The following is a 12,389-nucleotide window of genomic DNA, read 5'->3' as shown; positions in this document are numbered from 1 at the left end:
TCTGTGCCTGCAGCTAACGTGTACTTGTTAGGTACCTGTAACCCGCCAGGCCCCGGGCTACCTTACTAGAGGTAGACTGGGTGAGACAAAGGACAAGACAAATATAGATTGCAAATCGGGACACGCGCTTTCATAGAGTAAAAGATGTTAGAAGGCAATATAATTGAGCAAAAAGTCCCCTTGGGAGGTGGTGTTTGGAACCAAGATCTGAAGGGGAAAGGAAAGTTGAGGAGACCAGGGGTGGAAGAGCACGGAATGTTTCACATCCTCCCTTCACCAAACCCACAGGGTACGCATCTTCTTCTGTCCTTCCTGTCAAAGGTTCGTCCGCTCCTGTGCTCTGGACCTGATCCCCTCCCTCGAGGCAAGAGGACAGGATGCGGATGCCTTTCTCATCTGCTTTCTCCCTCTTGGCTGCGTAGCTGCCAGCAGCACGTGGTACCCAGTAGACTTCCCCAGCGATTAAGAAAAGCCCTTCTCTGATGCCCCATCCTGCTCCCGTGAGCACCCCCTCCCTGCTCCCCTCACAGCCACATCTCTGGAGAAGCCACATGTGCACGTGCTGTCTCCTCGTCTTCAGTCTCCATCCACGCTCCGGTCCATACCGGGCTGGCTTCCCTCCCAGCCACCCCACCAGAACTGTTCTTTCCAGGTTTCCCAGCCAAGTCCCTGTTGTACTCCAGGATTTTAAAACCAGCAAGTGATGTTGCAGCTCAGAGTTCCAGGCCAGTATCTGCACCTGTCTTCCCAGCGTCCTACAAGGGTGTGTGTGGATGCCCGATAGGCACCCCACCCACAGAGTTGCCCATCTCGCTGAATGTCTAGTCCCCCCTTTGCCAGGTCCTGAGCCCAAAACCCTGCGGAGATCCTGCCCTCTCTTTCCATTATGCTTAGGTTCTGTCCATCAGGCCTGGTCGGTTCTGCCTTCAGCCTTGCCAGCCCTCTGCTCCCCTTCCCACTGCCCTCACTCTCCCAGCGTCATCCTTCACCTGTGTTTGCAAAGAGCCTCCTAACTGGGATCTCCACTCCTGCCCTTGCCCCAGTGGAGCCCATTCTCCCCAGAGCAGCCAGAGTGATCGACGGGAGCCAGGCCCTGCTGTGCCCTGGTCTTCCCACTGCACCTGGGACAGAAGCCAGACTCCCCTCCACCTGCATGGCTGCTGCCTCGCCTCCCTCTCCAGCCTCATCCAGGCACCATTCCCCTGATGGCTCTTACCTGCTGTGGGGCCTCTGTGCTCGCTCGTCCCCTCCCCCACAGCCCAGTCTTATCAAGGCTGCGCCTCCTCTGTGAAAATGGCATCTCCAGGAAGCCTTCCCTGAACATGTCCATCTTTTTTTTAAATTTATTTAAATTTATTTATTTTAAATTTATTTTATTTTTATTTATAGTTGATTTACAATGTTGTGTTAATTTCTACTGTACAGCAAAGTGACTCAGTTATATATATATATATATATATATATATATATATATATGTTCTTTTTCATATTCTTTTCCGTTATGGCTTATCACAGAATATTGATTTTAGTTCCCTGTGCAGTAGGGACAGTAGGACCTTGTTGTTTATCCATTCTATATGTAGTAGTCTGCATCTGCTAAATAACCCCAGCCTTCCAGTCCATCCCACCCACCCCCTACCCTCTTGGGAACCACAAGTCTTGAACAATCCCATCTTTGATTTTCTCCAGCCAGAGCGTTGGTAGTTTACTTCATTACATTTAATTGCCATCAAATCAACCGTTTTTGTTTTCTTTCCAGAATTTGTGGACCGTGAGGGTAGTAGCCTTGTTTTTCTTGTCCTCCTTGGAATCCCAGCGCCTAGTACCATGCCTGGCACATCCTACTCTACTCTGTAAATATTAGTTGGATGGACAAAGTGTGTGTCCCTGGTTAACACTTTTACGCACCTGGCTCAGTAATTGCTTGAGTTTTATTTAAGTAGAGACATCTTTCTGTCTTCCTAATACTCCTTGATGACATGGGTGCTTCAGTGCATAGGATTTATTTATCATTAGGCCCAAACTTACAGATCAGCCAGGATGGGGGTTTCAGGGAGCAGGGAGGTTCTGTCTGCTTACTGTGAAGAGCTTTGAGAATGTTTAAAATGGCAGCTTCAAGCATTTAAAGACAGGGATGCCATCACATCTCAATGGTGGATGAAGGACCAGAATCTAAAATGCAGTCAGGCATTCAAGCATACAATGTAAGAAAGGAATAAAATAATCCCACTGTCTTGTGGGGAGAAAGTGATTCTTTTCAGTTTATTCCTGAAGCTTATAAGATGTTCACTAAGCATTTTTTCTCCAGGGTAGCTCTTTGATTCCAGGCATAAATTATCCTAGGTCAAGATACAGATAATCTGGTGCAGTTCCTCATAACTGAACACTTTCCATAGAGGTTGGACCCTTTATTTACCATTGGTCTTGAGAGCTTTGGCTCAAGGGTGGACCTCCAGTCTCTGGATTGGAAAAGGTGAATCTGCCTCTTTTATTTGTGTAAGGATTGAAGGCCAGGGAAGGCAGAGAAACAGCAACTTAGTTCATTTGGAGTATTGAGTAATGGTTTTGACCTCTTTCCCCATGAGTAGCCCACACACACCTGGCAGAAACTCACCTGCTCACTGAGGAGCTTTGTGGGATCAGGTGATGCTGGAGCCTGACGGAGGCCTCTAGTGATAACCCCCTGGGCATGGCATCCGTGTTCATCACCTTCTCTGGGCTCCATCTCGCCAGCTCTCACACAGCCACTCACCATCTGTTGGATTCCCTTTTCTCAGAGTCCTGATGGGAGCAGTGGGGTTTTCAGAAACATGTAAAAATGAGTGTCCTCGAGGCATCCACTGGAGGAGGGAGACAGACACTGCCCAGTTAACTATTGTATGAATCATATTGGGTTACAGTTGCTGTAATAGAAAAGAAACAAATTCTTTTTTTTTTTTTTTTGGGCCGTGCTGTATGGCTTGCGAGATCTTAGTTCCCCAACCAGGGATTGAACTGAGGCCCAACCACTGGACCACTGGGGAGTCCCTCAGATTCTATCTTTTAGGCGCATGCTTTTGTGGGGAGGCTCTTGGGATGGGGGGCTTACAGTGAGGTGGCTTGGAAAGCCCTGGGGACCTAGGCCAACACCAAGAGGCAGAGGGGCCCTGTTCGTATGCTGAAGGCAGTAAACTTTCAAATGCCTGTAACTTTGCTTCCTAAAGGAGGACTGGGGAAGAGGGTTGATGGAGATGGTGATATGATGGCATAGTCAAAGGAAAGTCTTTATTCAGGAGTCACAGTTTCCTTTGTTGTGCACATGTTAAAATAGGACTTACTCATCTTGCTGTACGAAAGTGAGGAGGATGTTCAAAGGCCCACTTTTGCCTGTATGTCGGGTACCTCCTACACCAGAAATACAGAAGATATGACTTGACGAGGTTGAAGCTGCATTCTCCCCTCCCCCCAGCATCCCTTTTGGAAAATGCCTTCCGAGATGGCTCATGACAGGCATTGTGAAACACCAAACACCGTGTATTTCAATGTGACTTACTGAGTCCCAAGTTTAGCAGCCACCATCACTCCCTTGCAGGCCTCCTGGTCACCGTCCCTTCATGAATGGGAGGTTGAGTGGTGTGGCCACACCAGACAATTGAAAATGGGACTTGATCCATGTAGACAGAAGGGGCAGAGGCTGGGGGACTGGGGAGAGGGGAGAGGGAAGAGAGGAGAGTGTAGGCGTCTAGCAGGGGAGATAAAGGTCAGCTGGCAGTTAGGACATCGCAAGACAGACAGAAGCCTGGCTTTGCATGAGCTTTCTTCCCAAAGGGCCTTACAAGAGGTTAGGACGTAAAAGCTCCCGCCTCAAAGGCAGTAGAAGGGGACGGGGGTGGTGGTGGGAGAAAGTTTCTGTGATGGGGAGGGTGAGAGCAGAGATTTGCCATTGCATCAGGAGGGATGGGAATTCAGTAGTGAAATTCAGTTTCCTACCTGGTGGAGATGGGGACATAGCATCTTCTGGAAATGAAGGCAGTAAAGACCTTTGTTCCTCTAGGTTGGACTGCCTGGGCTCCTACCCTTGGCTCCAGCTACCTGGATTCCAAATGTGACTTAAGTGAGTCTGGCAGGCATATCTGGCCCAGAGCATCATCTCAGATGCGGGTTTTCTCTTTGGATCATATGTCTCTGGTTTTTTCCCTGTGTTAGAGCCAGTCCAGAGAGAGCTGGCTCTGGGGCCTCACGTGCCACCGTGTGAAATGGGCAAAAATCCTATAGGGAATAAGCAGGAGGGGAGATAGAGGGCATCTTTGTTACGCTGAAGAGACTGGATGGGAGGTTTCCCTCAGCTTTTGTGCTTTGGTGGTTCCACTGCCTCTGGCTGAAGTCCAGGCCCCTGCACGTGGCATCAGGGCCTGGCCCCTGCCTTGTCTCCAGCCTCACACTCCGATGGTCCGGTTCCCCAGATGCTCTGAGTTCTCCCTCCTTGGTGGGTACCACTCCTTTCATTTGCGGTGCCCCTCCTCTCTCTTGCCCAAGTCTCTCTTTCTCCCTCCCCTCCTTTCTCTCCCTCATTCTTTGTGTCTGACTTCCCCTCCTTCATCCTGTTTTCTATCCTGTCATCCATTCTCTGCCCGACATCATTCCTTCTCCAGGTCTCAGCTGAGCTGTCACTCTGGGGAATCTTTCTTAAAGGCCCCTCAACCACACAGTGTGGGCGTGTTCCCTGGGGAGAGCCTGCTCTTCCATATGTAGCCCCCACAGACAGGCAAGACGGCCCCTGTTCTCTACTGCAGTTGCCTGTGGTCCCTGTAGTTCAAGTCAGAGCGGGAGTTGTCCTGAATGTTCACCTGCAAGACCTTCCAGAAATATCTGTTGAGTGGGATGCTTTATCTTCATGCAGCGCCACCTGCAGTATGTGTACGGACAGTGGACACTAGCCTTATAAACGTGAGGTGGAATTTCTAGGGCAGATCCTGGTGGAAAAAAGCTTTGATGTTTCGCTTGCACGTCGATGAGCATCCTCAGTAATAGACCTCTGAACCCGTTTCAGGAAGCTGTATGCAGAGCTGTGCCAGGGCATCGTGGACGTAGCCATCGCCAGTGTCTTCCCGCCCCCCGGCTCAGAGCAGCAGCCGCCCCTGCCGGCCGCCTTCATCAAGCTGTGACCAGGCGAGGTGCTCAGAACTGCCTTGGAAGGAGCATGAGGGGGCCCTGGCCCAGGGGAAGGGGAAGTGTCCGAATTGCTTGTCATCAAGCCAGACAGGAGGGGGAGAGGCAACTTGAAGAGACTTGATGGGAGAAGAAAAGGCAGTTTCCCCAAGGAGTGGTTGGTTGCCCAGGGGTTTCCAGGTGGCGCTCTCGGCACTGCTACTGAGATTCGAAAACTGCAGCAGATTCCTCCGACGGGAGAGCAAAATATTCTTCTAAGGGGCAAAAACAGGGATGTGCTTATTTTATGTTCTCATCCTTTGAAAAACCTGATTTCTATCCCAAGGCAGCGCTGTGAGCAGTGCCTCTCCCGCCGGGGGTGGTAGCCATCAGATCTGGTTGGTGTCTGTCCACCTGCTGCATTAGTGCCTTAGCTCTGTGCCCAGCTGCAGCCTCCTGTCCAGGGCGGGGACGGGATGTGAGAGCACGTGGGAGGTTGCGGATGTGTCCCCCAGTCATCCCTGTCCACGGCCCTCCGCCCCACAGGCGTCTGGACAAGTGCACCCCGACTGTCCCCGGTGCCCAGCTGTGGGGGTGCCGCCTTGCCGCCAGGGGGCTCCATCACCCAGTCCTGATGGCATCTGGTCGGTCACTGGCCAGGGTCGGCGTGCGCTGGGCACCAAACAGCAAACGCCGCTCTCAGTCTGCTCTCTGCATGTTTTAGAAACCAAGCAGCAAGTTTGCCACAAATCCGTAAGCATCCAATAAGCATGAGAGAGGAAAAAACACGATGTCTTGCTTTACCTAATAGATGGGTGTGGGGGGGTCTTTGAAATATGACTCTCAGTTCTCTTTGTCTTAACCAGAATTCTACATGCCCTTTGACCAAGTTCCCTTTTGTTCAGTTTTTTGGGGGATTTAACTTTTGTAAAAACCCCTCTGGGGGTCAGGAGAGGGTAGAATTCCACTCCCCTCCACCCCAGGGGCCTCCTCCCCATTTGGTTTTTCTTGCTCTATCAAGCACGTTCCGTGGGAGCTGGACGGGCAGGTTTTGTTCCAGGGAAGATTCTCGGTCTGCTTGTGCCTCTCAGTGTCAGGGAGAGGCTCTGAGTCAGTGTGTGTCTCGCCAGAATGGGAAAGATGTGGTTTCAGAGCCACACGTGGCACCTCCTAAGTCAGCAGATGTTAACGGTATCCTGTTAGATACAGTTTCTTCTCACAGGATCAACGAATATTCTGCAGACTTTCCAGGAGGCCATGTCACTGGTGAGAGGAAGTCCCATATGGCACCTGTGTCCAGGGTGAGCTGAGGGAACCGTGCACTGGGGATCACAGCAGACCCACTGAACAGGCACCCTCCTCCCCAGGATGTGGCGGGGTCTTCCCTCTGGCATGCGTGTGCTCTGTTATTCATCTCTACTTGGCACAAGAACAGTTCTGCAGCCAGGGGAGACTTCTGCACAAAGAGGAGGAAAAGGAACACCTCAAACATGATGAGATGTGGGAGCTTACAGTGAAAAAAGGCATCACGGTGAAATGATGTAACGGATGCCCCAGTGGGTATGGGATGTGAAAGTGTGGTGTTGTGGTGAAATGGAGGAAGGCCCAACTGGCTCGGCTCACCCTGGCATTTGGAATTACAGAATAAACATGTGGGTGGTTACCCAGAAGATATAGATAATGAAGTTCGCAGCCAGAGCAAAATAAAAGTCAGTGTTACAGGAACCCTGGAGGCCCGGCAGAGCTGACGGATTTGAGTTTGGGGGGCTTCTGAGCAGATCACGGTGAGGTGCGCACCCTGTATAAAGTGTAGGGTCCTGGGGCCAGTGATGGGGAAAGCATGGAGGTTTTTGTAGTGCTATCACACGCGAACGCAGATTTGTAATGATCTTTTGCACCTAAGTTACAGGGACATTTGAGAGTTTTCTAGCTCTTACAGTGACAGAGCTAAGAATCCAGGTGTTAGGAAGTCTGTGGCTCTTGATGGATTTTCTAAGAAACCTGAATCAATAGCAATATATGTGAGGGAAGGAAGGCTTTAAAGAGAAAATTGTGCTTCATTCCTTGCATGGTTTCAAATAAGTATCTATTTTATGCATTTATTTCTGATTAGGTGGGACGGTTGGCTCAGAACTGTTCTGTACCCTTCCATGATATCCTGACCTAGGTGGTCATGCCTGGCCCCCAGTTGATCTTCATTCATGTCTCCAGTTGCTGGGGGGTGGGGGAGGTGTGTTGTTTTTTTGGAGATGTTGATTCCGATCTTGACTTTGGCTGCACAGCATCAGAGGAGCCCGTGAACCTCTCTGTGCCTTAGTTTCTTATCTCATGGAGGAGCTTGTTGCCTGACCCAGAGACTACCTCAAGGGCATTTAATGAGGACACAAGAGATTAGGAAGGCTGGAGAACCTCTAGTATCCAGGTTCTCAATGCTGACTATTTGCTGGAATCACTCGGGAAGCTTTTAAAGAATGTTGGTGTCCACACCTTCCCCCTCCCCCACACCTGACCCATTAGGTCAGAACCTCAGGCATCAGCATGCTTTGAGATGCCTTGAACCACTGCTTGAGAAGGAAGGACAAACACATCATTACCTTGGATGAATCGGATAAGGTTTAGGGCTTTTAAAAAAATTCCTTTTGGAAGGCCAGGCATTTCTTTATGAATGACCAGATGCCGACGTGATACAGTGAGTGCCGTCCAAGCAGGTTTTATTTTTGCTCCCCGTCACAGCCTTTGGAAACTCAGCTGTGCTTTCATCTACTTAAACAGTTTGTGAAGCTTTGTCAGCAAATGTAAACAGACATGAATTTCTAAATCTGCTAAATATGTGTTAAGGTTATAAATGAATTATTGAGAGAAAAACCCCTTCCCTCCCTCTGGACTCCCGTGGTAACTATAAACTCTGCTTCCCCAGAACGTGGAAGTGCCTCAGTGTCTGTCCGATGTAGTGGAGCAGGTGCTGGTGGACTTACCAGCTGAGCCTCGGGGTGATCACCCCAGACTTGGAAACGGACGGGATCCGTAGAACCCACAAGCAGCAGTGATGCTACAAAGGGTGTTTCCATTAAGAGTTGAGGTTGTGTCAAGCAGGCGTGCATCCAGCCCTGCTGTGGGTGGTGGGGACTCTGCTAGAGAAGACTAGGCACCCGAGGGGTCCCCGCAGCACATGGATGCTGCAGAGAAAACGGTCTCTGATCCTGGACACAGAATCTATACCTAAGAGGAAATGACTTCTGAAACAAGGCGATTTTGTGAATGTTTTAAATGCCTGGAGCATTAAAGGAATCATATTTCAACTGTTTCTGTGCCTTTTGTTTCTTTCATCTTATTATGGGTGTTGACCATTCTAGGATATCACTGAGTATTTGAATCCATGATTCTGTTACCTGGAGGTAGACAGACTCTCTATAAAGGGCCAGGTAGTAAATATTCTATGCTTTGCAAGCCAAGCTGGTTCCCCTTTGCATATTCTTCTCTTTTTCCCCCAACTCTTAAAAAATATTAAAACAAAAACAAAAAAACTTAGCTCACAGGCCATATAAAAACAAGCACATATATGGCCGTTGTTTGCTGACCCCTGAATGCTACTCAGTACGTAAACCAACAGATTGTCCTTTGAAACTGTGGTGCACTGTTCCAGGGTGAAGCATTGAAACATCGGCTGCCAAAATCCAGTCCATCATGTCTCACATGTCATGGGTATTGTCTGAATCATGCTGCAAGTGATGAGGTGAGATCCCTGGTTGTGAAGGAGTTATGTGTGCTTTAAACATGGAATGGAGGTAGAAGGGCTTCTGAAGTTAGGTTCCTTCCCAAATTAGCCAGAAGTTCAAGAAGTCCTTACTAAGACTTCACTAAGGACCTCCATGTAAGTCCCCATCTTAGGATTTATTTTATTTGACCTGTCTCAGAGTGTGCCCAGTGTGAGCAGCCTTTTCCCTAGGGGCATTCGTTAAAAATAATCAGCAGCAGGGCGTCTCTGGTGGTGCAGTGGTTAAGAATCCGCCTGCCAATGCAGGGGACATAGGTTCAAGCCCTGGTCCAGGAAAAGCCTATATGCCACGGGGCAACTAAGCCCGTGTACCACAACTACTGAGCCTGCGCTCTAGACCCCGCAAGCCACAACTACTGACCCCACATGCCACAACTACGGAAGCCCATGCCTAGAGTCCATGCTCTGCAACAAGAGAAGCCACTGCAATGAGAAGCTGGTGCACCACAATGAAGGGTAGCCCCCACACTCCGCAACTACAGAAAGCCTGCGCACAGCAATGAAGACCCAATGCAGCCAATAAATAAAAATAGATTTAAAAAAAAAAAAAAATAATCAGCAGCAATTGTTTAACATCTCAACTTACTGAAATGGCTTTAGTAGCTAGAACAAAGAAGCTGACCAAAAAGCTTAGAAAGGAGAGATGGGGAATGAGTTGTCCATAAAAAGTTTTGAAAAGCTTCAACATATTCCTAAAAATATAGAAGGCCACACACAGGTGTAGGGCTGTATACATGCCCAGGAGAGACCTGAATTCCCTCAGCTTTCACCTCTGACTAGGAGGATCTGCACAAGCAAGAAGTGAAGACTAAGGCCGAGCTGTAAACTGGCTGCCTGAGCATGAAGGTATGCCCCACCCCCCCGCCACAGTATCCTGTGACAAAGACTGAGAGACATACTGGTTCCAAGCATTTAAGGAAATCTCTGTTCAATCAATAATTGACCACTGAGTTAACTGAGCAGAGACTTCAGTGACCACACATTAAAGAATATAAGCTTTATAGAATTAGTTCATGAAAGTCACTAAATAAAGAACAACAACAATAAGCCATGGAGAGGGAAGAGGGTCTGGTTTCCAAAGTTGCCCCATTGTGTTATTAAAAATTTCCAATTTTCAACACAAATTATGGGACATGCAAAGAAAAAAGAAGCATGGCTCATAGAAGGAACAGTCAATAGGAACCATCCTTGAAGAAGCCCAGGCATAATGACTTTAATTCAGCTCTTTAAAATATGTTTAAAGAACTAAAAGAGACAGTGAGAATGATGTGTCACCAGAGAGACAATATCATTAAAGAGAGAAATTGTTTTTTAAATAGAACAAAGAAATTTGGGGCATTGAGAAGTATGATAATACAAATGAAAAATTCAGTAGAGGTGTTCAAAAGCAGGTTTGAGCTGGCAAAAGAAGGAATCAGTGAATCTGAATTCAACTGAGATCATCCAGTCTGAGGAACAGAAAGAAAAAAGAATGAAGGAAAAATAGACACAGCTCCAGAAACATGTATGTACACCAACATGTACGTAATAGGAATCCTAAAAGAAAGGAGGGGCAGCAAACAAACTGGAAGAAGTAGTGGGCAAAAACTTTCCCACTTTGATAAAAACCATTAAAATGCATCCAAGAGATTCAATAAACTCTAAGTAAGATACATTCAAAGATATCCACACCAAGACACATTAACCACTAAGAAAATAACTTTAAATGTGTATTAAAAAAAGACAAGGAAACCAAAATGTTACACTAGAAAATATATATGTAACAAAAGAAAAGGCAGTAAGGAAGGGATGGCGTAATAAGGCATTTAGAAAGCAAATAGGAAAATGCAGACATAAATCCTACCTTATCAGTGATTTCATTAAATGTAAATGGATTAAACACTCTAATCAAGGCAGAGACTGGCAAAATGGATAAAAAAGCAAAACAACCATGACTGAACTCTATGCTGTCTACAAGAGACCCATTTTTTGTTTTGGCTGTGTCACACAGCTTGTAGGGTCTTAGTTCCCCAACCAGGGATTGAACATGGGTGCATGGCAGTGAAAGCACCAAGTCCTAACCGCTGGACTGCCAGGGAATTCCCCAAAAGAGACCCACTTTATATTCAAAGACACTAAGAGGTGAAAGTAAAAGGATGGGAAAAAAAATATACCATGCAAACAGTATCTCAAAGAGACCGTAAGTGGCCATAATATTAGACAAAATAGGCTTTAAGAAAAAAAAATTGTTACTACAGGCAAAGAAGGACATTTTATAATGATAAAAACATCAATCCACCAGGAGATATAACAATTATTGTATATAACAATATAACAGTGTAAACAAATGCACCTGGCAACAGAGTCCCAAGATACATGAAGCAGAAACTGGCAGAACTGAAGAGAGAAATAGACAATTCAACAATAATAGTTGGAGCTTTCAATTTCCCATTTTCAATAATGGATAGATGCTCAACAAGAACATAGAAAACAATGTAAACTAACTAGAGCTAACAAATATCTATAGCACAATCCACCCAACAATAGCAAAATATACATTTTTCTCAAGTGCACATGGAACTTTCTCAGGAATAAACCATATGCTACACAATAAAGCCTCAGTGAATTAAAAATGGTTGGAATCAAACTACATATGTTCTCTGACCACAATGAAATAAAACTAGAAATCATTAACAAATCTGAGAAAATCACAAATACGTGGAAATTAAAAATGCAATCACAAGGAAATTAGAAAGTCCTTTGAGATAAATGAAAATGAAAACACAACATACCAAAACTTTTGCAATGCAGTTAAAGCCATACCTAAAGGAAAATTTATGTCTTTAAATGACGATATTGTAAAAAGATCTCAAATCAATAGCCTAACCTTCGACCTTAAGAAACTAGAAAAAGAACAAGCTAAATCCAAAGTAAGTAGAAAGAAATAATAAAGATTAGAGTGGAACTACATGAAATAGAGAATACAAAAACGATAGGACTTCCTAGGTGGCGCAGTGGTAAAGAATCCGACTGCCAATGCAGGGAACATGGGTTCGAGCCCTGCCCTGGGAAGATTCTACATGCCACAGAGCAACTAAGCCCGTGTGCCACAACTACTGAGCCTGTGCTCTAGAGCCCATGAGCCACAACTACTGAGCCCATGTGCCACAACTACTGAAGCCCACGTGCCTAGGGCCCATGCTCCACAACAAGAGAAGCCGCTACAATGAGAAGCCCATGCACCACAATGAAGAGTAGCCCCCGCTCTCAGCAACTAGAGAAAGCCTGTGTGCAGCAATGAAGACCCAATGCAGCCAATAAATAAATAAATAAATAAAATAAATTTATTTTAAAAAAAATAAAAAATAAAAAAAAAAAGAAAAACAGTAGATAAAATCGAGACCAAAAGTTGGCGCTTTGAAAAGATCAACAAAATCCACAAACCTTTAGCGAGTCTGACCAAGAAAAAAATAAGGAATGAAAGAGGGACATTACTAGAGCACAAATA

General features: G+C 46.5%; 1 protein-coding gene across 1 annotated transcript in view; it reads left to right on the top strand.

Annotated features, from left to right (window-relative positions):
• The window catches only part of TTL (tubulin tyrosine ligase), a 37,506-nt gene extending 29,080 nt beyond the window's left edge, over nt 1-8,426 (top strand). The window contains exon 7 of the mRNA XM_057742261.1: nt 5,030-8,426. Within this exon, the coding sequence (XP_057598244.1) occupies nt 5,030-5,144 (115 nt within the window). The 3' untranslated portion in view covers nt 5,145-8,426. The remainder of the gene's footprint in view (nt 1-5,029) is intronic.
• The last annotated feature ends 3,963 nt before the right edge of the window (nt 8,427-12,389 follow it).

The sequence above is a fragment of the Hippopotamus amphibius genome, chromosome 7 (assembly GCF_030028045.1).
Source record: "Hippopotamus amphibius kiboko isolate mHipAmp2 chromosome 7, mHipAmp2.hap2, whole genome shotgun sequence".
NCBI lineage: Eukaryota > Metazoa > Chordata > Mammalia > Artiodactyla > Hippopotamidae > Hippopotamus > Hippopotamus amphibius.
This window is presented reverse-complemented; position numbering and strand designations above follow the sequence as displayed.